General features: G+C 43.0%; 1 protein-coding gene across 8 annotated transcripts in view; it reads right to left on the bottom strand.

Annotated features, from left to right (window-relative positions):
- KANSL1 (KAT8 regulatory NSL complex subunit 1) overlaps positions 1-24,422 on the bottom strand; it is a 173,106-nt gene that overhangs the window by 18,609 nt on the left and 130,075 nt on the right. For all 8 annotated transcript variants that reach the window (XM_048830092.2, XM_075123709.1, XM_048830094.2 and 5 more), the window contains 4 exons: positions 16,926-17,030; positions 10,876-10,991; positions 7,369-7,564; positions 4,315-4,480 (listed from right to left, as the gene is read on the bottom strand). In XM_048830092.2, the coding sequence (XP_048686049.2) occupies positions 4,315-4,480; positions 7,369-7,564; positions 10,876-10,991; positions 16,926-17,030 (583 nt within the window). The remainder of the gene's footprint in view (positions 1-4,314; positions 4,481-7,368; positions 7,565-10,875; positions 10,992-16,925; positions 17,031-24,422) is intronic.

The following is a 24,422-nucleotide window of genomic DNA, read 5'->3' as shown; positions in this document are numbered from 1 at the left end:
TGTTGGAGGTGCAAAGTCCTGGATGACCATCATGACCTCTGCATTTGAGGAAAAGTCACCTGCTCCTGGTCAGTCCTAATTGAGGGAAGGTAGTGCAGGCCGCTGCTGCAACCTAAGAAGCCCAGAGCAGCTGTGAGGATCCAGCAGGACATAGCCCAGGCACATCAGTCTGGCAAAAGGTGGGCATAAGCCATCAACACATGGTATCCATCCCTAAATGCTGCCCCAATGACATGCAGCAATTTCTTACGTGGCTTGTGGCACAGCTGTCTCTCTCATCCAGATTATATCCTGGTAAACCACTGATCTTAGCCCCTGCCCCAGCTCTGAAATGGAGGCAATAATTTACTTATCCATCTATTGTGGGGTTCCACAAGCCCATGGGGACACAAATGCGCAGGTACTCTCACCCCATTTCCAGCATATTCTTTCTGCTCCACCCCTGGATGTGGACACACACCCCCGTGCATCCACGCCTATACACATGCAGTCTCAACATAAAACACCTGCCTCACAACTATGCACACACACAGTCCTGGCATAAGTCCATTGGCTCAACCCAACACATACTCCAGGCTGCTCTTCTCACAACCTTCTCCTCCCATGGAAGTCACCACCGTAGCGTCTCAGGAGACACTGCCTGAATTAACAGAAGCCACCACTGAGGGAAACACTGATCATAGAATATAAGGGTTGGAAGGGACCCCAGAAGGTCATCTACTCCAACCCCCTGCTCGAAGCAGGACCAATTCCCAGTTAAATCATCCCAGCCAGGGCTTTGTCAAGCCTGACCTTAAAAACCTCTAAGGAAGGAGATTCTACCACCTCCCTAGGTAACGCATTCCAGTGTTTCACCACCCTCTTAGTGAAAAAGTTTTTCCTAATATCCAATCTAAACCTCCCCCACTGCAACTTGAGACCATTACTCCTCGTTCTGTCATCTGCTACCATTGAGAACAGTCTAGAGCCATCCTCTCTGGAACCCTCTTTCAGGTAGTTGAAAGCAGCTATCAAATCCCCCCTCATTCTTCTCTTCTGCAGGCTAAACAATCCCAGCTCCCTCAGCCTCTCCTCATAACTCATGTGTTCCAGACCCCTAATCATTTTTGTTGCCCTTCGCTGGACTCTCTCCAATTTATCCATATCCTTCTTGTAGTGTGGGGATGAGGCCTCCAGATGAGGCCTCACCAACGTCGAATAGAGGGGAACGATCACGTCCCTCGATCTGCTCGCTATGCCCCTACTTATACAAGTTGTATAGCATTTTACTTGCACAGACAAGTTAGGCTTATTAGGAGATCACAGCTGCCCCTCCCCAGCTAGCAGAAAGTCACCACCAGGCTCTGGCTTTGGGATCCCAGGTGACCCAACTTCCCCCTTATCAATGGTTGCTTACGGCCTCAAACTTTGATTTGGTTGCCAAAAACTATGACACATGGTTGCAGAACATCCTGCATGACATGTCTGTTTTGTGCCTCTGGGACACCAGTTATCAGGGTTTCTTTCATCTCACAGCGCAGCAGGAAAAGCCTCAGCCTGAACAAAAGAGAGATGTCTAGGAGGCAGCAACTCGGTGTTATCCGCGAGGAAAGAAGCGTACATCCCAGGCCACTAGGTACTCCCTGACACACACTGTCGGCGTCCCATCCACCTGGGATCTTCCTGTACCAGTGGCAGAACACCTGCACCTTGCTTCAACCAAAAGGGAAACAACAACTGCTAGGTACCTCACTGCCTCAGGGACTAACGCCATCACCACAAGTGACAGTTCAAATACTGAGGCCCAGAGAGGACCCCACTGCAATACTGACAGGAGAGCAGGAAGGGCCAACATCCCTTCCTCAGATCTCAAGGGGACACAGCATTTTCATAATGCCTTTGATGAAGCAGCTAAGATCAGAGCTGAGCCCCCTTCCTAGCGCCCACAGGACTGACCAGCTATTTGAAATCTCCATATTCCATAGATTAATTATTTCAGTGTCTAATTGGGAGAGAGGAGATTTCATGCAGGGCCTGAATCTTGCAGGCCTCTGCTTGAACCCCCATTAGGATTCCCATCATCCCCAATGAGTTGGCATGGTAGCCCAAGCAGAGGCTGCCAATCTGACCCGAGGGCGGGGGCAAACACACACCATGCATGGGTTGGCTGGACAGCAGGACAGAGCCAACTGGCAGCAGGGTGTGGGCTGGAGTTTGCTATTAATAGCAGGAGCTTGGGTTCTAGGGAAAAGCTGCTAGAGTGGTGTTCAAATAACCTGACAGTTAAGGCTTCTGGTTTAGCCTATTTGCTAAGAAGCCAGGGAAATGATGATGTGATGGCAGCTGTCCTGCCGTAACTGACACCGGGGCATACATGTGTTAGCACAGGCATGCCCCATGCAAAATCACAAGGAATAAAAGTAGTCTTAAACAGGTAGCCAAGAAGCTGTATTGTGGATTTACTAAACGGATTTGTCTTCATGGACACAACATGTACTCTCTTCACTTGTCTCTCTCTCCTCCAGATGATTCCACAATTTATTCCAAGGCTTGGAAATTTACTTCAATTTTTAAAAATTGGTCTGCTCCTACAGCGAGTATTTGATTTAACAGGGCTTCACACTGGCTGCACTGCAATCGTATTGCAACTCTATTCTACGCATTTTCTCTTTCACTGAAATCAGTGCTGCAGGTCTCTTGGGGACCAGCAGATGGCAATCACACTGTGCATTTTTAAACCCAAGTTAACATCCTTGTTACCAAGGTTATTACATCATCTGAAAATCCCCAGACTGAAATCCAACGAACCAGAGAAACTGAAAGGACAAAGCACCTATGAAGCAGCACTTCAATGAGTTAAAACCCACCACATATATGCCTGCTTACCAAAAGTGTAACGCGATCCTCCTCCTCCTCCGGAGGTACCTGGCAGTGCAGGCCTCAGCACACTATGCTAGAGAAGCCCAGCTCCAGGTGCCAAGATGTTAAAGATGCCAAAGGGAGTTGGACTCAAAATGAGAGCTTGAAAGAGACAGCCAGTTCAAGTCAAGATGTTGACAAAAAGTTCTCTCTCATGTATACAAATGTACCATATCTATACAGCCAATTCAGGAGGGCTATATCATATTTTTGATGGTGAACACAGTGAAAATTTGACACAGAGAGAGAGAACGAACAAACAACTACCCTGGTTGATGGCACTCGTCTTAATTCTGTGACCTTGAAACCTCTTTCTCAGCTGGGAAACTGTGATGCAGACACAAAGAATATTTAACCAGATTTCTCTGCCCCCAGCAGCCCACCTTCTTTCAGGTTTTGAGAGGATTAAAAAGCCAGCCTCTGGGATAATCAAAGGAGGTCACATGTATCTGAGCACTGAGAGCAATCTAAATTAAGACAAATGCTCATGTTTTAAATGTATTAGTAAACATAGTTTTAAACAAGACTTTGCACCTAGTTTAGACAGGACAAGTCATGTTTAAAAATGTTAACTGGTTTAGGTCAACCCTATAAATACGGGATTTACTGTACTGCATCAGACTGTTGGTGTCTACCTGTGGCAGATGACTGATGCATAATAGTTTTTTCACCTTCTTCTGAAGTATCTGGCCTACTGTGCAATAGAGTAGATGGAGGAAAGAAATTCCTTCATGTTTACACCCTGAAGCATGAAACTTAAGTTACTCTTCTCTTATCACCCATAAATACATAAAAAGGCTTCGGTCGCAAGCTCTTATTACCCAGCTGTACACTAACCTCAAATTCAAAACGTATCACAGATGATTTGCTGCTGGCATAGACAGAAGAGACTCTTCTTCTAACTAAGACAGTCTCTTCTTTTGATATAAATGGTCGAACTCAACTACATCCTCCAACTGGTTTATAAAATATTGTCAGTATAACCCTCAAACTCTGATGCAAGGCTCCCAATTATCAAAACTTTACTTGCTTTGCTCTCTATTCTCACAAAGCCAGGCTTCAGGGCCATGTTCTCACAAGGACTGAGTATACACGTGCATGCTCACCACAGTGTGGATTCAAGGTATACTGCTTTCCTTTCACCTTTCCACTCTGGGGAGTACCATCCCCCATAAGCCACTAACAGCTGCACATACTTCGTTCCAAGCACGTGGACATACCTAGCACATTCCCACTTCCTATGGAAAGTGATGAATATCTGAAGTTCTGCAGCAGAGCAGAGTGGGCACGTTCACAAGTGGCTGGATTATGGTAGCACCAAAGTTACCCAAAGTATTATTCGTTTTACATCCTTTGGTATTTCTCTCCCTATACCTCTCAACTTCACTGTGCGTTTCATTAAGTGGCTGTGCTTACCATCTGGGAATGACAGAACAGGGTGAATACATGAGTCCAGCTGGGAGAGGCGCTCCAGCAAAGGGGCTTCATACTGGATTTCCGGAGATATGGAGCTTCGAGTGCCACAGATGGCACACAACGGGTTCACATCACAGCTACATCGCACCATGCTGTTACGATGAACCTAGACCCCAAGGGGAAAAAGAAAAAGAAATTCAATACTTAACTCAAAGAGGCTGATCTGTCTACACCCACTCATTCCACATGCAACTCTTAGGCAATTTGCTGAAAAATCCTGGAGGCTACATCCTTTTTACATCAAATAAGAGCCACTGGCCTTGCCTAGACTAGGAAAAAAGGCACATCCCCCAACCCTAAATCAAGCTTTAACAACCAAAAATCCTACTGAACACCAATATAAAATACAGTTTCACACTTTTAGCAATAGCTCAATCAGCTAAAATTGGCTAAACATATTTGACATCACTAGACAGTTTAAGGAGGTTTTCAGTCAACTTAAGATAGCTCAATTCAGCTAACTCTATAGGGGGAAAAACACCTTTCTTTTTAGCCTAGACAAGGCCAGCGTGAGAAATGGCTGTGCCAAGTTGACACTTACAGGTAAGTCTTGACAAAGAAAAGGGATGTTTTCAATCATGTTAGCTCAATTAAGCTGGGCATTTCAATTCACAGATGTACAGATTATAATGCCAGAAGGAACCACTATGATCACCTAGTTTGACCTCCTGCATGACACAGGCCACAGAACCTCTCACCCTGAAAGGTCTAAATCAAGCCTATAACTTCTGTGAGTTACATCAGACATTTTAGAAAGATACGCTGTCTTGACTCAGAGTTCAAGTAATGGAGAATCCACCATCTCCCTAGGTATTGTTCCAATTGTTGGTTAACCCCTCTTAAGAATATGCACTTTGTTTCTGATCTCAGATCGGAAGCTGAAGCTAGACAATCATGACCCTGTTATGCTTTTTTCTGCTAGATTAAGGAGCCACATATACTAATCAGAAATCTCCTTCCCACAGATACCTATGGGCAGTGATCAAGTCATCTCTGAACCTTCTCTTCAATAGGCTAAAGAGATTCCGTTTTTTAAATCTCTTACTATAAAAGCATGTTTTCCCAACTTTGAATCATTCTTGCAGCTCATTCCTAAACCCTTTCCAATTTTTCAGCATCACTTTTCAAATATGGACCCCAGCACCAAACAGTACTCGTACAGCGATCTCACTAATGCTGTACCCAGATGTAACACCCCTTGCTCACTTCTACTTGATATTCAACACATACATGTGTTCAAGGGGCGAACTAACACTCTTCGCTACAGCACTGCACTAGCAGCTCCCGTTCAACTGGTTACCCACCATGACCCTTAAGTTCCTTTCAATGTCACTGCATATCAGGTCACAGTCTCCCATCTTGTAAGCATGACCTACATTCTTTGTTCTGAAAGGTGTGTCCTTGCATATGGCTGTATTAAAACATGTAATTAAAATGAACCCACCTCCCCAAGTGAACCAGATTACTCTGTATACCTCATGTGTCCCTATCAGCATTTACCACTTCAATTTCAGCCATCTGCAAGTTTTACCAGCAATGATTTTATTATTTTCTTCCAAACCATTGATAAAGGTATTGAATAGCACGGGGCCAAGAACAGATCTTTGCAGAACCCTCTAGAAATACTCACAACTGGATGACTAATCTCCATTTACACTTGTGTTAAGCTAATCTGATTGCGCTAACAACTGAAACATGCCCTTTTTGCTCATGGAAATAGCACCTAAATGAGCTAGTTCTCTAAATTCTAGCACCCTGAGACTTCCGCTCCCCCGTAGCTCACTAGACTTGTAACCGTATGACAATGCAGTTTGGCTTGAAATCCTTTTTACTTAGCAGCAGTGAGAATGGTTTGTCCTGTCTTTAATCAGGAGAGCAGCACAGAGTCCAACTAAACTTCTGGCAAGACTGAACCCCCAGAGAGAGATTCCCATACCTTCACTGTTAATACAACCCTTTATACTCCAGTCGGAATGGTTTGCTATGACCACAGGAACACGTAGATGGTGATACTGCTTTACAAGATGCCTTTCCATTTTGCTTACCCAGAAGATTACATCTTTTAAAAAAAGTTAGCTATGATATCCTCTCCATACAGAAATGGACTTCACTTCCCATTCTTCTCCAGTCCTACATCCTAGCCATCTTCCCTCCAGGGGAGGGCTAGACATAGCTCTCTCCAGAGTTTGGGTCAGCTACAAGAGAGACTGAAGAGTGAAGCCTTGCTTTCCCCACATCAGCTCATCAGGGAGCAACAGCTCCTTTCACTGCTGTGGTCAGCAGTAGAAACAGGAGCACTGGAGGAGGAACAGGGCGAGGGAAGGCAAGACCATACGGAAGAGAGTATGAAAAAAGAAACAATACAGGAATATAAGACATTCATATGTTTCAGGGCTGAAGGTAACAGTAGTCAACAGTCAGCCCAGCAGCCCATGTGAAATATTATATATATGGAAGACAGAGTGTTGGACACATGGCACAACTTTTAAGAAAGCAGGTAACAATGCTTATAGTTAAGACTGCCTGACTCATTACATTTTAAATTGCTTATAACTTTACCAAACTTCTAATAGTTTGGATTGAAATTTTCCATGTTGGGTATCTGCCTCTGGCTTTTTAAAGTTTCAGCTAACGTTTAATAAAAGGTGCTCATGATAAGATTCCTGCCCAAGTAGTTATTATCTCCTCTTCCCTGACACAAGAGTTGCAATTATCACAATAAATTAACGGAAAGGTTACGTGGTTTCCCTATAGCATCTACAACAGCCTACAGCCTCAATGTCTTCTGTTAAAATTGTTTGTTTTTTTAAATGTCTTAGATCAACCCCCATAAAAGCAGCAAATACTCATACATCGGGGGATAAGGGACTATTTCACCTTTGCTTTCACAGCGGTGGAAGTACACCACTAACTACTGCGTCAAGATTTCAGTTCTCTCTCGGGTCACACACACATCAAATAAAGATGAGCAAGACAACACCAGTACACACTGACCTTTTTGGAGAGGGGTATGATGTTGCTAGGTCGAACGAGCCGTCGCTTCTTGCAGCTTAGTACTGGGCGGGTGCGAGCTGCTACACAGGTTCCATCAGAAGGAGAAGAGACCATGTTCAGTCGCTGCTTTTTATGCAACAGCTCTTCAACATCTGTGCCATCTCCCTGAGCATGTTCTGCCAAGCCAGACTGAAGACTGTCCAAGAGCGGAAGAGATTTAGAATATTACACATTTTTATTCATTTGAACTGTGCAGTGAATAGATGCCACTCAAAGATCCTAACCAGGCCTACAATTCTGACCTCCACTTCAAGTGGCAAAACTGAAGTATTTTAAGAGTGCTCTCAAGCAATTAAAAAAATTAATCACACTGTTAAATAATAATAGAATACCATTTATTTAAATGTTTTCAGATGTTTTCTACATTTTCAAATATATTGATTTCAATTACAACACAGAATACAAAGTGTACAGTGCTCACTTTATATTTATTTTTGATTACAAGTATTTGCACCGTAAAAAACACACAAAATAAATAGTATATTTCAATTCACCTAATACAAGTACTGTAGTGCAATCTCTATCGTGGAAGTTGAACGTACAAATGTAGAATTATGTATAAAAAAACAAAATAAAAACAAACAATGTAAAATTTTAGAGCCTGCAAGTCCACTCAGTCCTACTTTTTGTTCAGCCAATCGCTCAGACAAACGAGTTTGGTTACAATTTTTTACAGGAGATAATGCTGCTCACTTCTTGTTTACAATGTCACCTAAAAGTGAGAACTGGCTTTAGCCTGGCACTGTTGTAGTGGGTGCCACAAGATATTTACATGCCAGATGTGCTAAAGATTCATGTGTCTCTTCATACTTCAACCACCATTCCGGGGGACATGCATCCGTGCTGATGACAGGTTCTGCTCGGTAACAATCCAAAGCAGTGCGAATGGATGCATGTTCATTTTCATTATCCGAATCAGATGCCACCAGCAGAAGGTTGATTTTCTTTTTTGGTGGTTTGGGTTCTGTAATTTCCGCACTGGAGTGTTGCTCTTTTAAGACTTCTGAAAGCATGCTCCACACCTCCTCCCTCTCAGATTTTGGAAGGCACTTCAGATTCTTAAAGCTTGGGTCGAGTGCTGTAGCTATCTTTAGAAATCTCACATTGGTACCTTCTTTGCGTTTTGTGAAATTTGCAGTGAAAGTACTCTCAAAATGAACAACGTGCTGGGTCATCATCTGAGACTACTATAACATGAAATATATGGCAGAATGCAGGTAAAACATAGCAGGGGACATACAATTCTCCCCCAAGGAGTTCAGTCACACGTTTAATTAACGCATACTTTTTTTAATGAACGTCATCAGCATGGAAACCTGTCTTCTGGAATGGTGGCTGAAGCATGAACAGGCATACAAATGTCTAGCATATCTGGCACGTCAATACTTTGCAATGCTGGCTACAAAAGTGCCATGCAAATGCCTGTTCTCACTTTGTAAATAAGAAGAGGGCTGAACAAGTAGGAGGACTGAGTGGACTTCCAGGCTCTGAAGTTTTACATTGTTTAGTTTTTGAGTGCAGTTATGTAACAAACAAAAATCTACATTTGTAAGGTGAACTGAATAACACTTTTTTTTGTTTATCATATTTACAGTGTAAATATTTGTTATCAAAAATAATATACTCTGATTTCAATTACAACACAGAATATATATGAAAATGTAGAAAAACATCCAAAATATTTAATAAAATTTCAAAACTGCGATTAATCACAGTTAATTCTTTTGAGTTAACTGCGTGAGTAAACTGTGATTAATCGACAGCCCTATATTTTAATTGTTTGACATTGTTCCCTTTTCTTTTCTTCCTATCACCTTCCAAACTGAAAAAAAAGAAAAAAGAAAAAAAGAAGTGTTATGAAAGTGCAGAGCAAAGAGTACTAACTAAAATCAATGGTGAGAATTACACACAATTCCACCATGATATTTCAATCCTCAAAAAGTCCTTTTCTATCCAACCCTACTGCTGTAGCAATGTGTTCCTCAATCCTGGCATGCAGGATCCCCTGAAATTCTAGTCCTGAATCTCTTGAAATACTGGCAGATTATCTGTAATGGGCCTAAATGCCACTGGGCACCAGGTTGAGAAACAAATTCATTGGAACTAATGCTGAGAATCTAGACATGAACCCCAAATCTGGTCTCCATTACAGAATTGTACCACTGCAATCTTCACCAGCGTGACTGAAATGGTGCAATGTTGACATTAGCCTTCCTGTTTTAGAGGCATACAGAATACCATGTTCACACATAGCACCCCTGCAGTACACTGTGTGCACTTATCTTCATTCCAACACAACACCCCATCCACTGGCCAGAACAGTTTTCTCCTCATTAGAATATAATGCTTAAGTTTTATAAGTGAAATACACTGCTCTCAAATGTAGAGCTTTGATGACCGAGCTTACTGCAGGCATATCAAGGCATTTTGTTACTGTACAGGGATAATCAATTGCACTAAGCACCTTCTATCCACAGCGTACCGATATAAGAACAAAGGCAATAGTGCTGGAAACACCTATGAACAACTGCAAGCACTTGTGAGTACTGCAGCTCTAATGTAGGATGTATTTGAAGTTTAATTAAGACCTTGGTATGCGATTGCTCAAACCACATAAGTCACAATGGTATACAAAAAAACCTGTTAAACAGTTTTGCCAGGATTGTGTTTTACATCATACTTGTTGTATAGATCAAGGGAGGGAAAGATTATTTTTCTGAGAATAGTGTTACGCCTAACTACACTACGGACCAATTCCATCTAGGTCAGGGGTGGGCAAACTTTTTGGCCCGAGGACCACAGCGGGGTGCGAAAATGTATGGAGGGCTGGGTAGGGAAGGCTGTGCCTCCCCAAACAGCCTGGCCTCCACCCTCATCTGCCCCCTCCCACCTCCCACCCCCCGACTGTCCCCCTCAGAACCTCCAACCCATCCAACCCCCCCTTCTCCTTGTCCCCTGACTGCCCCCTCCTGGGACCCCCCTGTCCCTAACCGCCCCCCAAGATCCCCATCCAACCCCCCGCCCTGTGTGCCGCCGCCCCCTTACCATGCCACTCAGAGTGGCAGGAGCTCGCAGCCCCGCTGCCTGCGTGGTGGCATCACTATGGAGGACGGGGAATAGCGGGGGAGGGGCCAAGGGCAAGCCTCCTAGGCCAGGAGCTCAGGGGCCAGGCAGGACGGTCCTGAGGGCCGGATGTAGCCCGTGGGCTGTAGTTTGCCTACCTCTAATCTAGGTAGTTAGTCTAACGCATTGTTTCTGAGTGCATCTGTAATTAGATTAGGTGTGGGACTTAAGCAATATCAGAACCATGAGAGGCTATAACCATGTCTAAAAAAGGTTTAACTCAGTCACAAACTTTAGAGTGGGCCAGGCCTAGTTCATAATAGGATACCGCCAACCTCACCGGAGGCATAAACCCTCCCCAGGCAGCCCATGCAAGCATCTTACGTGTTAATAACTCCATTGACAGGTCTCAGCGCTCCACAGGGTTTGGAGGGAAGGGATTCTGGAGTATTTCCAACAGATGTACCAAGATTCACTACTGGCTGGGAAATGGAAGCACCCTATAGAGGGAAAAGAAAGGACACAATGGATAAAGGTTTCCCATGTAGCCATGTAAATTTCCCTCATCCCTACCTCTGCACCACCAGCAGAGACCACAACAATGAGCTTCCACACAGAACTTCAATTCCAGGAGGCTTCACAAACCAGCACATTCCACAACATAGAATTAAGACTGAGGAGGAGGATTTTGCAAGGTTTTCCTCCTCCGCCAGAGTTGCTCATCTGCAGTTCCCAGTGTGCAAAGCCGAAAGGATTTCTGGTCTTCTCAGACAGCTATAGGCATGCAAAGACTGCCTTAGTGGCCAGGAGTGAAGCAAAGCAAGAAATAAGGTCCTATTAGGAAGATTTTAACATTATGCCTCACTGTAGTGCAATAACCACTTGTGCAAACTACCCTCACACTCCAGTGATCTGCAAACCTTTGAAGTTCAGAGGCTTTAGATCATGTGAGCTGCCAGAATCACTGTGAGGTCCCTTCTACATTAAGGAAAAAGTACCAAACATACAAAATGTATCTGCATTGTGAGGCTCCTAAACCCCTTTGTAAATCTAGCCCTAAACATGTTTTTAAACACTTTAAAATCTCAGTGTACATAAGGCAGTTGGGTTTTGCACATGCTGGAAGGTTGTCCCACTACAGCTACTACAAATGCCGTGTGTGTACTAGCATTTTAAACGTGTTCGCACACACCATTTTTCTAAGTGCAGTCCAAACAGGATAAAAAGCCGTCAGCCCATGATACCCTGAAGATCCCTAGTAATAGGGCTGAGGAATCCATCTGAAGGTATCAGAAGGAATTCCTCTTGGGAGGGGATGACCCATTTTCCCCATGCTCATCTGGCCCCTCATCTTGAATGTCCTAAAGTCTGTTTTTGTAAGCCCATGAACTCTGAGGCAGAATCTCCACTGAAATTCCCCTGGAAACTCACAGCAGCTCTCTCTCTCTCTGAACTTCTGTGCAACTTGTCCATTCATTCCCAGTAAGGGAAGGGATGAACTGAACATATGGGGGCGGGTGAGAAGGTGGGGAGTTGGCGGGGGGGGGGTCCAGGAGGGAATGTTCCATGAGCCAGAATTGCTCCTTTATACTAAGCAAGGGGAGGAAAAAGAGTTGTTACCAACGTATTTTATTTTCGGTGTGCTGCACCTTGACATTTCTGGCTCTCTCTGAGAGCACAGCAACAGGCTGCCATTTCACTCAGACCTGCTGCTAGCCTGGCATAAAGTCTCACACACTGAGCCCTTGAATGGAGACTATTTTTGTTCTTTGTTGATTTGCTTAGGCCAGGATAAAGGTAATTCAGACTATGGTATGGGTTCTCTCCATGTATGGCACATAAAGGGAGTGGAGTGGAGGTAGCAACAGCAGCCTGCTCTGCACTCTAGGCACAGAGGCAGTGTTGTTCCAAGGGGCCTAGATTGGGAGGAAGCAGAGCTAATCAAGTTGTCCTGATTACAGCTCAGAAAAAAAGTGGACTGGAAACCCTGGAGCAGCTGGGAACCCAGGAGGAGGAGGAGGAGAAGTGCCTAAAAAGCAGGAACAATTCTCTAGCAGTCAGTCCTTAAGGCTGCATTAATCACATATTTGTGTACTTGCGGGGGTGGGGGTGGTGGAATAGCTCTGTTAGGGCTACGGATGATGGACATTCACTGCAGCTGTGGGTATCTAGGGGTGCTGGCCATCTTCTAACACCATGCAACTGCTTTGTATCCTTTCCTAGTCTGTTTTTTAATCTCTTGCTGCTCTACCACCACTAGTAATGGCCCTCTTTGGGTGTGAAAGTCTGGAACCATGGACACTTGCCAGTGCTGGCACCACTCCAAGAGTCAGCCATCCTGTAACCCCTGCAAAGGCCACCTCTTTGCATTCGGCACTGGGAGTTTGCAAGCCACTGGGGCTTCACAGGGTGCTGCAGAGGCTACAAAACATTTCATTCCTATATATCCTTGTAGATCGCAGACCTACTCTAATCTCTTTGTTTAGATCACTCCTCTCAGCCGACCAAGGTTCTGATGCTTCCCCTCTGCTGGGGACAAAGCCCTTCACTGCAGCAAATGCATCACCGAAGTCTTAATGTACCATCTCCTTTGCTGGCAAGGAGGGATCACATTAAGAGCATGTCTACACTGCATCTGAGAGTGAGCCTCCCAGCCCACGTAGACAGACTCCTGTTAGTGGGGTTGCAACTAATGCACTAAAAGTAGCTGTGTAGATATTTGCCCAAAGAACAGGAGGACTTGTGGCACCTTAGAGACTAACCAATGTATTTGAGCATAAGCTTTCGTGGGCTACAGCTCACTTCATCGGATGCAGATGTGCAGATATTGCAGCTCAGGCACCAAAGCCCATTCCTCACTCCCTCAGGCTTGAGAGCCTGAGCACCCATGTCCAAGCGATGTCTACACAGCTACTTTTAGTGCCCAAGCCCCGCTAAAACAAGTCTGTGGACCCAAGCTGGGAGGCTTACTTCCAGATGCAGTGTAGACATACTCCCAAGTGTCTGAACTAGCTAGAAGGGCAGGAGAGACATGGGGCAGAACCATTTCCTCCCTACAATTGTCTTTAGATCCTAACACTATCCTGCAGATCCATTAGGGGCTTAACTGTCACTGATTCAGGATTTCACATCATTCATATTTTCAGACAGCACATTTCCAATCCTGAAGTGGAAGCTAACAGAAGGAATTTCTAGGTCTTGCGTATAAGCCTCCCACTCCGCTGCGAGTATAATGAATTCCTCCTAGGGATTATCATCAGGCAACATTCCACACATCCTGCTCAGTGCCAGAGGACACGTGATCACACACCACACTCTTTCCATTGGTCAACACCAGCTGGAACATCCTGGGGCCCCACACATTGGCCAGAGAGGACGACTTTGAATGAAAGAAGAGACCCAGACACTTCGGAATGATTTGTGATGGATCCACTCTCCCGCCCACTTTTATACACCATCTCCTCCTCATGCAGCTTGCTCTGAAGCAAGGAAACAGATGTAGCCAAAGAGGATGGTATTCCATGCAGCCCTCAGGGTGCAGAGATCGTAATGCAGATCTCTGGGAGCTGGCCTGAACAGAACAGCTACAGTGTACCGTGAAAGAGGACCCTGAGGAGGGGCACCAGATAAAGTTGCTCTTCTGATAGGAGTTCCAGCGTGCTCTAGACTTGTTCTCTAGTTCTGTGCAAGCCAAGCCTCTTCCTGACTCACCACCCCACCCGCTCTGTGAACAAGTGTAGTTAAGCACATGAATAATCCTGCAGGGGGAGCATAACTGCTTGGTGCCTAAAGGCCACATTTCCTGTGGCTGACGCCCTCAGCATTATCTCCAACAGCCAGGCAGTCAGAACTAAACAACAGGTAGGAGGCTGGTAGAGAGTTGCACAAAAGAGCAGAGTGGGGGTGATAAGACAACTTCAAATGGGGCCCCTACATGGAAGTGATAAGGGTGAGTATTTTTACTGCCAGGTAAGAGCCCTCCAGGACAGCAGACTTTGAGGTGTAGGCTCCAACAGTGACCACACGCCTGTTTTATGCAAACAGCAATCTCAGAACATGCTTCATTATTTCTTAGCAGCTATTTTTAGTGCTGCAGCACGCAGGAGGTCCAACCAAGGACCAGGGTTCCATTGTGCCTAACACTGTACAGACAAACACAAATTGATCACCATCCTGAAGAGCTTAAATTCCAAGCAAAAGAAGAGACAGGTGGACACAAAACTGAGAAACAGCAAAACAAGGTAAAAGTGAGAGGATTTTACAACCCGTCTGTTTCAATGGTACCAGCACACCACCGGACTGAAGAGGCCTCACAGCAGAGGTGAGTTTTAAGAAAGGATCTGAAGGACGATAATGAGGTGGCCTTGTCAGCTTGCGGATGTTTATGGAGAGCTCCTCAATAGGGTCAGCACGGGCACCTAAGTTTTCTTTTTCCTTTTGGAAAGCCAAACTGGCATTGGCGTATTCTCAGCAACAATTCCTGATTTAAACAGACAACCTAGAACAAAATGAAGTCTTCCTACCACTATTAAACTTTACTATTTATCTTAGTCTTCAATCTGGCATTGACTGATTCTCTGAAGTAACAGGAAACTCATCACTGCATGGACTTGCCTGCTCTGAAGGGATCACAGAATTCTACTCTATTGTATGTCTGTTGTTCCCCACCTATTACTTGGCAGTCACGAAAGGCGGTAAATAATCACTGGTCAGAGCCAGCCACTGTATGATCTAAAGCACCTTCAGTTATTCAAGTCTCATATCCTTACACTGCTCTGCTAGCGTACCTCAATACCCTGCTATTCTGGTCCTTCGCAACTCCTGTTAACTGTAGCAAATTATGTAGTTAAGTTTTATGATGAGGTGAACTGTCATTCAAGGACTAACAAGAGACCCCAAACAAATGTATTTGAATCCCAGTCTCAAGAGGTGAAAATCTAGTACAAGTTACCTGTAGCACCATGTGTGCTTCATAGATCAGACGGTCAGTAATTTGGTACCCGGAACATTAAGGATTGGTATTGGTAATTTAGTATTGTTGTCCATTATCCGTAGGCTTTGCAATATTAGATTTTTTAAGGAATATTTTTAACAGATGACATCAATGTTTATTTAAGTTTTTAGATTTTTAGCAATTTAAAATTTCACTTTGTGGGAAATTATGCCCCCATGTCAAACAATTATTTAAATGACAGCAGAGACAGAATCAAAATGATAAATCTTTGTAGCCATTAAAACGCAAACTGTCAACATAATATGCCGAAATATATAAAGGAAATAACTTTAATCAAACTAAAATTCTCAAGCTGGATTTTTCTTATTTCACCTATTTATTAACACTAGAAGCTTTCAAAAATATTCCAAAATAATTGGAAGTTGTCTGTTTTGGGAGCCATATTCCAAAACTGTGGCAACAAGAAAACATTGGTTTTATTTAATATTCACCCCCAGAAGGAGCTCGCTAAACTATGGTTGCTTAAAACCCACTGCCTCATGCAGGCAGAAATATTAATCTCTTCTGTGAATTTATAAGTTAAAATAAATTAACAACAACTATTTTGGAGCCACATAGATAGAAACTCTCACCAACTGGAACAAGTGGCAAAATTCATGTATTCCTTGGGTGCCCCTAAATTTTGCTCCAGTTTTAAACTTACCAGCCCCTATCAGCAGGTGCTCTAGGGTAACCACCAGTATGAGGAGCTAGAGGAGGTCAGTCCAAGTGTAGCTCACAGTACTGTAAAGCAGTTTGCAAAACCTCATCTTTAATGTGTAGGTATTTCCATAAATGACTAGAGGATCAAGCTAGACCAACTTACACTGCATGATGAAACCCACAGTTTCTATGGCCTACATTTCTGTATTAAATAATAAATATTAAGCTCTTCATATTGTTCCCATCCATAGATCTCATAGTAACATTTATTCCCATTTTGTGGGTAGTGAAACTGAAGCACAGATTAATAGCCACTTTGTCCAAAAGCATTCACTAGTTTTGTGCCCCTCCATCTCTGGGTGTGCAATCAAGACATTTTTGCTAGATGGAAGAAGGTCTGAGAGAATAAATTTCATGTCTTTAGAGTGCTTTTCACTTATAAATCACTATATAAATGTTAACATTTATTACAAGGGTCTCTCAGGGGAACCCTGTTCAAAAAACATGTCCAAGTCACCATATCTGTTAAACCCAGACCCCCTGAAAAAACCCTCCTCACAAGCATCAATTCTCCAGTAAAGCCTCACTAAGAGGTCTCATTTCAGGAGGCCTATGAAGTGGGAGCTAACCAAACTGTGCACCATGCCTTAAAGAGCTTCCAGACACCATGGTCTAAGGATGTGTCTTCCAGGACACACCCCCAAAACATGCACTACCATTATTTGCAGACATGTATCTGTAGTATCTAGTTGTGTTTCTCTCGATCTTTGGCACGTACCAGTCTGTCAGTCCCAGGCTCCAGCTTAACTTCAGCACTAAGGGGATGGGATGCATCATCTACTGCAGTATCTGGGGACAACGCTTCACCAAGGACTATCAGCCCCTAGAGGAAAGAAAAATATAATTACTGTAGCATGGTGGATGGATTTCTTCGGTCTCATGTCTCTTCCCCTTCTTCACACTCCAAAAACCTAAAGCACCACACCAGGCTTGCGTGTCCACAGCATCATTCAAACAGGATGCCAAACAGAATCCCTGCTGCCTAGATTTTCATGTCATCTAAGCTAAACTGGTGCAGATCCCATGGCTTTGATCCATCCATAGCATACAGTTAGCTCCCTCTCAGGCAAGGCTGCTGAAATGCTGCCCCCTCATATATGCAGTGCATCAGAGAGGAGGAGTCAGCTAGCTGTATGTGAGCAAATACAAAAAGAACATTTCAACGGAGTGGAAAGAGAATTGTTTCTTGTAATAGAGAAAACAAAGTGGAACCTCCATCACAGCAAGACAAAGGGGAGGGCAAAGTCACAACTGTGCCAATGCAAAGGCAAGAAACCCTGGCTAAAAAACCCACAACCAACTAGGAGCTCAGAGCAGATTTTCACCATGGATGCTGCATTCTCAGAGATCAATGCAGGAAAGAAACACACGGATATTTAAATAATCAGCAGCACTACAAATCCAGTAGGGCATGGCAGGGTGGAGAGGGTTGTTTTATCAGGGTTCTAATGATATCTATTCTCTCCTGTTTTTTTCCCCTTTTACCCCGTAACACTTGGGGTTTAATCAAAGGCCAGAACTATTCTACCTCTATGCTTAGCAGATGCTAATCATTCATCATGGCTATACGTGCATTAGGAGTTGACAAGGATGACCTATTTAACATTCACTGAGGGGGGGGAGGGGGGGAAATAACCTTTTGGTAAGATCTAACTGGGAAACAAGAGGGGGAGGTGAGGTGAGGTACAAGGACATTGGCTCCTATATGTGCCACACATACCCCAGGTAAACATAACTTAAAGGTGACAACAAGAAAAAGAAACTGGAAACGAAAGGATAACAGTAGTGAAGGGGCAGTAATAATGAACAGAAGGATGATAAAGCTGGTGACGATGGTGGGAGCACGTGGAGAGCCTTAAAAGCATAAATATACTCTGAGGTAAAGGCAAACTCGGACAATGGTCATCTTTGGTCATGGAGGTGACTGGTCCTTCCTTAAGATGCAGGCAGAGCTACTTGGAATGAAAACATTGGACACAGATCAGCCACTTGAAGGCCCCAGAGGCTGCACTACGTGTTGTCACACAAGCAATCTGAGCTCGTTTTCCAGGGACAAGTCAAGGCCATTAAGGTTCGGGAAAAACAAAAATGCCCCCAAGTCCAAAGAACAACTGTGTGGCCATGAGTATGGTCCCTTATTATTGCTATGTTATTTATTTATTTTTTTAACCACACACTTATACTGGCTGCACTTTTCCACATCAAAACTCAGGCCCAAACTTCACTGCCATCATTCCTCCCTCCCTGCACTCCTGGATCCTGTGCCAACATTTGGATCCTCTCAGACCCCTCCACAAGCCCTAGCAACAACTGCATCTTAGCTGTATTGGTGGCACTGATCCCATATTGAGCCTTTCTGGGAGGCTAATATCATGGCTTGCGGGAATCAGATCTAGAACAGCAGTCCACTGAGTTTCCAGAAAATCATGGTGGCCACTCATAATCCAGTAATTAATGTATGTAAAAAACATGTAACGAGATAAGTATGTTTAAGTAATAGGGGTAGATGGTTTCTCACTAGCAGTTCTGTCTGCTCCATTCTTCCATCTCCCTCCTTCCTTATTACCTCTAACAAAAACTATCCAATGTCCAGGGTGGATGTTAATTTATTAATTTCTATGGTTTTCTGGGAGTCACAGGAGGGTGCTGAGCTGAGAAGGGATGGGGAGATGCTGGCTTCTGGAATTCTAGAAATCATTAAATACTGCTGTGCTTCTTCCAGCCTCCCTAAACGTTGATCTACCCAGAGTGACCCATCACCTTCTGTAACCCGTTCCAAACCCACCCAAGGTTGGGAACCAGCAGCAGGGAGGTAGGTCAGGTAGAGGAAAACTGGCAATGGTGAATGGTGTGTTGGAAATCCAAAGGAAGTCTTTTTCTTCTCCTAGCACTCATGGATTTGTGTGCCCTTTGTTTTGCTCAGGGAAAGCAAAAGTGAGGAGTCAGGGAAAGTCAGAGTTATGAAGGGCTTTACTAATCTTCAGTTCATCCTGAAGACCACCACAGGAGGATGAGCAAAACTGTTCTGTGCATTCCAGGAAAACTGCAGTGCTTTAGCACCTTGGATATTTATTAATAGTAACCGATTTGAAATTTTTTTTTTTTAATATCAATCATTTCATTCTCAGTACCTGAATAGCCTCTCAGTTGAACCTGCCATTGTACTGTTATCATCAGACTGAGCTTCTCTGTCTTATATACAAAAGAGCTTTAAGAATGCAGCTCATCATGTGGAATGTAGGGGAGAGAAAGCCTACTATTTTAAAATAAAATTTGATGTTTTAAAAACCTTCATTTAACACTTTTAAAGTATATCCTGTTTTTTTATGCTTCCATACATGATATTTATTGCCAACTCCGACCTTACATTCACTCTCAGGCACTATATCCTGAATTGGGCTGTGGGAACTGGCTAGATTTCTTTCATCACAAACCTATCTAATTTATCACACTATCAGAAGGGCACCCTTCCTTTAGATGGTTGGGTATTTTATTTTACTTTTTCAAACCTCAATGATTTACTCTTCTTTGTAATAATAGGTAAGGATTAGATCATTAATTGACATTACAGTTCAACTCCTCTTTAAAGCAGGAAAAGTAGAGGGAACCACGTGAGCTCTAACAGGGACTTAGAATTACTTTTTTTTTTAAATAGCACCCAGAAACATGCCAGGCACTTTACAAACAAGAAATTTGATGGCTCCCCCTCACATTTACTAGTTAGTTGGATTACTTCTTCCCTGTGCAGGTTTTATTAATAACTATGGGATTAACTGGCACCCATCCGTACACCCAATCTGAGAACATGACACCTCCCAGAAGCATGGTGCTCCTACGCCTGCAATTATCAGCCAGCCTCAGACAAGATGATATTGGGTGGGAAAGGGGCACTAGAATGCAGAGTTGTATCAGAAGAGCCACAGTCTTAGACTGAGCTCCTCACACGGAGACTGAAGTCACCATCTTCACACCCTAGTATAAATCTGATCCACTGAGCTAGGCCAAGCTTTAATAGGAGATGCGTATGTGGAAACTGCGGCAATCACTTTTTCTAGCAACAAGCTCCTCCCAATAACTGTTTCAGAATGACGCCCTTCCAACCATCATTCATAACAAAATCCCTAGGTTTCTTCCAGATTAGCAACTCCAAATGGGCCACATAACTGTGTGTGTGGGGTGGGGGGTTACAGTACCACTATGAGCACCAAGTAACTAGACTAAGAATAGACATAGTATAATAAACCCATGTGTCTGAACTGAGAAACCATTTGAACACAGAGTGCAGAGGTAAAAATTACTCCAGCCCCTACCTGCTTTCCAAGAGGCAGTTTTACTCAACCTCTTTAGACTTGAGTCAAGCCCGTAAAAGCAGATACTTTCATGCAGAGATCTGAAAAAACTTAAATTATGCCTTACTACCCCCATGTGAGATCTCTTACAATAAGAAAACTTGAGAGAGAGAAAATTCACTGTCTCCCCCCCACACCCCAGCAGAGAGTACTCTGTTATCAGTAGAGCCAGTACACTACAGTTGCAAGGAGGGGCAAATATTTCTGAAAAAGTATTTGCCTGTGTGCCAACAGTTATGTTCACGGGTAGCGTTATCACTTTCTCCAACTGGGAAAACCTAGCAGTGGGAGGGATGCCCAAGAAGGCTTTAGGAAATTAAGACACACACATTATGCAGTTTACTTCTAAGCACATTCACACACACACACACACCCCCACCACCAAACATAATACGCAGACACAATATGTCCAAAAAGAAGATGTGACACTGCAGCCCATATTCTTCACTGCGTGGCACTTGACTCGCTCCTGGATGGCCACCCAAGCGCACAGCTTACAAGGAACACAGGTTGTGACCCCATTTTAATGGGGTCACCAGGACTGACAGACTTTCTGGGGCTCAGGGCTGAAGCCGAGTTGAAGACCAAGCCCCATTGCCCAGACCAAAGCCCACTGCCTGGGGCTGAAGCCCTTGGGCTCAGGCTTCAGTCTCCCATCTTGGGGTCGTGTAGTAATTTTTGTTGTTAGAAGGGGGTCGCAGTGCAATGAAGTTTGAGAACTCCTGACTGTAAACTAGGGCTGTCAAGCGATTAAAAAAAAATTAATTGTACAATTACACTATTAAACGATAGGATACCATTTTTAAATATTTTGGACATTTTCTACATTTTCAAATATATTGATTTCAATTACAACACAGAATGCAAAGTGTACATCTCACTTAATATTTATTTTTGATTACAAATATTTGCAGTGTAAAAAACAAAAGAAATTGTATTTTTCAATTCACCTAATACAAGAACTGTAGTGCAATCTCTTCATCATGAAAGTTGAATTTACAAACATAGAATTATGTACAAAAAAGTAACTGCATTCAAAAATAAAACAATGTAAAATTTTAGAGCCTACAAGTCCACACAGTCCTACCTCTTGTTCAGCCAATTGCTCAGACAAACAAGTTTGGTTACAATTTACAGGTGATAATGCTGCCCACTTCTTGTTTACACCTGAAAGTCACCTGAAAGTGAGAACAGGCTTTAGCCTGGCACAGTTGTAGCCAACGTTGTAAGATATTTACATGCCAGATGCACTAAAGATTCTTATGTCCCTTCATGCTTCAACCACAATTCCAGAGGACATGCATCCATGCTGATGACAGGTTCTGCTCAATAACGATCCAAAGCAGAGTGGACCGACACATGTTCATTTTCATCACCTGAGTCAGATGCCACCAGCAGATGGTTAATTTTCTTTTTCTATAGTTTCCGCATCTGAATATTGCTCTTTTAAGACTTCTGAAAGCATGCTCCACACCTTGTCACTCTCAGATTTTGGACAGCACTTCAGATTCTTAAACCTTGGGTTGAGTGCTGTAGCTATTTTTAGAAATCTCACATTGGTACTTCCTGTGTGTTTTGTCAAATCTGCTGTGAAAAAGTGTTCTTAAAATGAACATGTGCTGGGTCATCATCCGAGATGGCTATAACATGAAATATAGGGCAGAATGCGGGTAAAAGAGAAGAGGAGACACACAATTCTCCCCCAAGGAGTTCAGTCACAAATTTAATTAACACTTTTTTTTTTTTTAAAATGAGCATCATCAGCATGGAAGCCTGTCCTCTGGAATGGTGGCCAAAGTATGAAGGGGCATACAAATGTTTAGCATATCTGGCACGTAAATACCTTGCAATGCTAGCTACAAAAGTGCCATGCGAAAGCCTGTTCTCACTTTCAGGTGACATTGTAAATAAGAAGCAGGCAGCAGTATCTCCCGTAACTGTAAACAAATTTGTCTGTCTTAGTGATTGGCTGAATGAGAAGTAGGACTAAGTGGACTTGTAGGCTTTAAAGTTTTACATTGTTTTGTTTTTGAGTGCAGTTATGTAACAAAAAATCTACAATTGTAAATTACACTTTTGTGATAAAGAGACTGCACTACAGTACTTGTATGAGGTGAATTGAAAAATACTATTTTATCATTTCTACAGTACAAATATTAGTAATCAAAAATAAAAATATAAAGTGAGCACTGTACACTTAATATTCTGTGTTGTAATAGAAATCAGTGTATTTGAAAATGTAGGAAAACATCCAAAAATATTTAATAAATTTCACTTGGTATTCTATTATTTAACAGTGTGATTAATCGCAATTAATTTGAGTTGATTGTGTGAGTTAACTGTGATTAATCAACAGCCTTCCTGTAAACAATTCAGCCAGCCTGTAATGGCTGCTATGACTTAGCAAAGCCATGTGCCCAGACCACATGATACTGAACTCCATTTTGGCTACCTGTATTTTTCCACAAACTGGGCTGGAACAAAGGGTTCCCGGTATATGGTAAAGCTATATAAGGCAGGGTGTGACATCACTGAGGGGCCTCACTGCCCACAGAGAGAACTACTGAAAACACCTGAGGAACAACAAAGACTGAACTGAGGGAAGTGCTGGTCCTGGGCTAAAGCGATTTCTAGCCTGTGTATGGAAACCTGGTGGACTGCTTGTACCATCAGCCAGGGTGAGGAATTGCTAATTCATATCCGATCTTTCTAGTGTTTTAGGCTTAGTTTGTGGTTTTGTTTATTTACTAGGTAATCTGCTTTGATCTGTTTACTATCACTTATGTAATCACTTAAAATCTATCTTTTGTAGTTAATAAACTTGTTTTTTGTTTTATCTAAACCAGTGTGCCTTTAAGTGAAGTGTCTGGAGAAAATCTCAACTTGGTTAACACAAGTTTGCTACTAGCTAGGCCTACAAGCCTTTAAACTTCCCCATAAATACATATAGACTTAATGTTTTTTTTTTTCCCCCCAGCATACAGCTTACTACGAAGTTTCAATTCAACCATCCAAATATGGTGAAAACACACCAGACTGATGCTGGGCTGGCTTGACAGCACTACAAATCTTGTAAAAATTGATATTCTGAATTTAACTGCTCCGTCTTCCACTATTTACTTCACAATTCTGCCCTATTTTGAGACAACAAAATTCTGCAGTTTTCTTTAAAAATTTAGATTTGGAATAGAAATCTGGAAGTACAACTTTAAATGCAAGAGTAAAAAAAGGAATTCAGGACTCCTTCTGCAGCAACCATATTTTAAGCCTCATTCTTGTTCTAGGCTCAACTTATGATCAATATGGAATCAAATTATGTTGGCTAAGTAACCAAAAGATTCTACTGCTGCTCGGAACCATTGTTCAATTTTGTCCTTGTGTGGTTCCAGATCCCCAGATACCATGACGATAGTGTGAGCTGCTTGTAATCTATCAAGTCCATCTGAAATAGTCTTCAATTGTTTTTGTAATCTTGGGCTCTCTTTTTCTGAAGTCTCTCAGTGTGTAAAATGCTTGCTATGTTCTCCTCTTCCCCCCACACCCCTGCAATCAGCTATATAGAGCCTGATGGCGGTTGCAGAATTTTTGACTGAATTGTATTATTTTGACTGGTACCTTTTACACCCACACAAATTTAGGATGGTTTCACCTGAGAAGTTCTTTTGTTGTGTGAACAAATGACAAAAGATTTAGTCACAGTTTGCATTCTCAGATGGAATCTTCAACTTGGACACAATACTGGGAGATGATTTCTCACTGAAAAGAAAATCTTAAGAGCTCAACATTCTTTAAGTCGAAGAGATGAGCTAGCCAGCTTTATATATAGAACCATATTAGATTAGCTGCCCATCTTGCAGAAATTTAAC

This window comes from Caretta caretta, chromosome 27 (genome assembly GCF_965140235.1).
Source record: "Caretta caretta isolate rCarCar2 chromosome 27, rCarCar1.hap1, whole genome shotgun sequence".
Taxonomy (NCBI): Eukaryota; Metazoa; Chordata; order Testudines; family Cheloniidae; genus Caretta; species Caretta caretta.
Note: the sequence above shows the minus strand (reverse complement) of the source record. Positions and strands in the feature narration are given on the sequence as shown.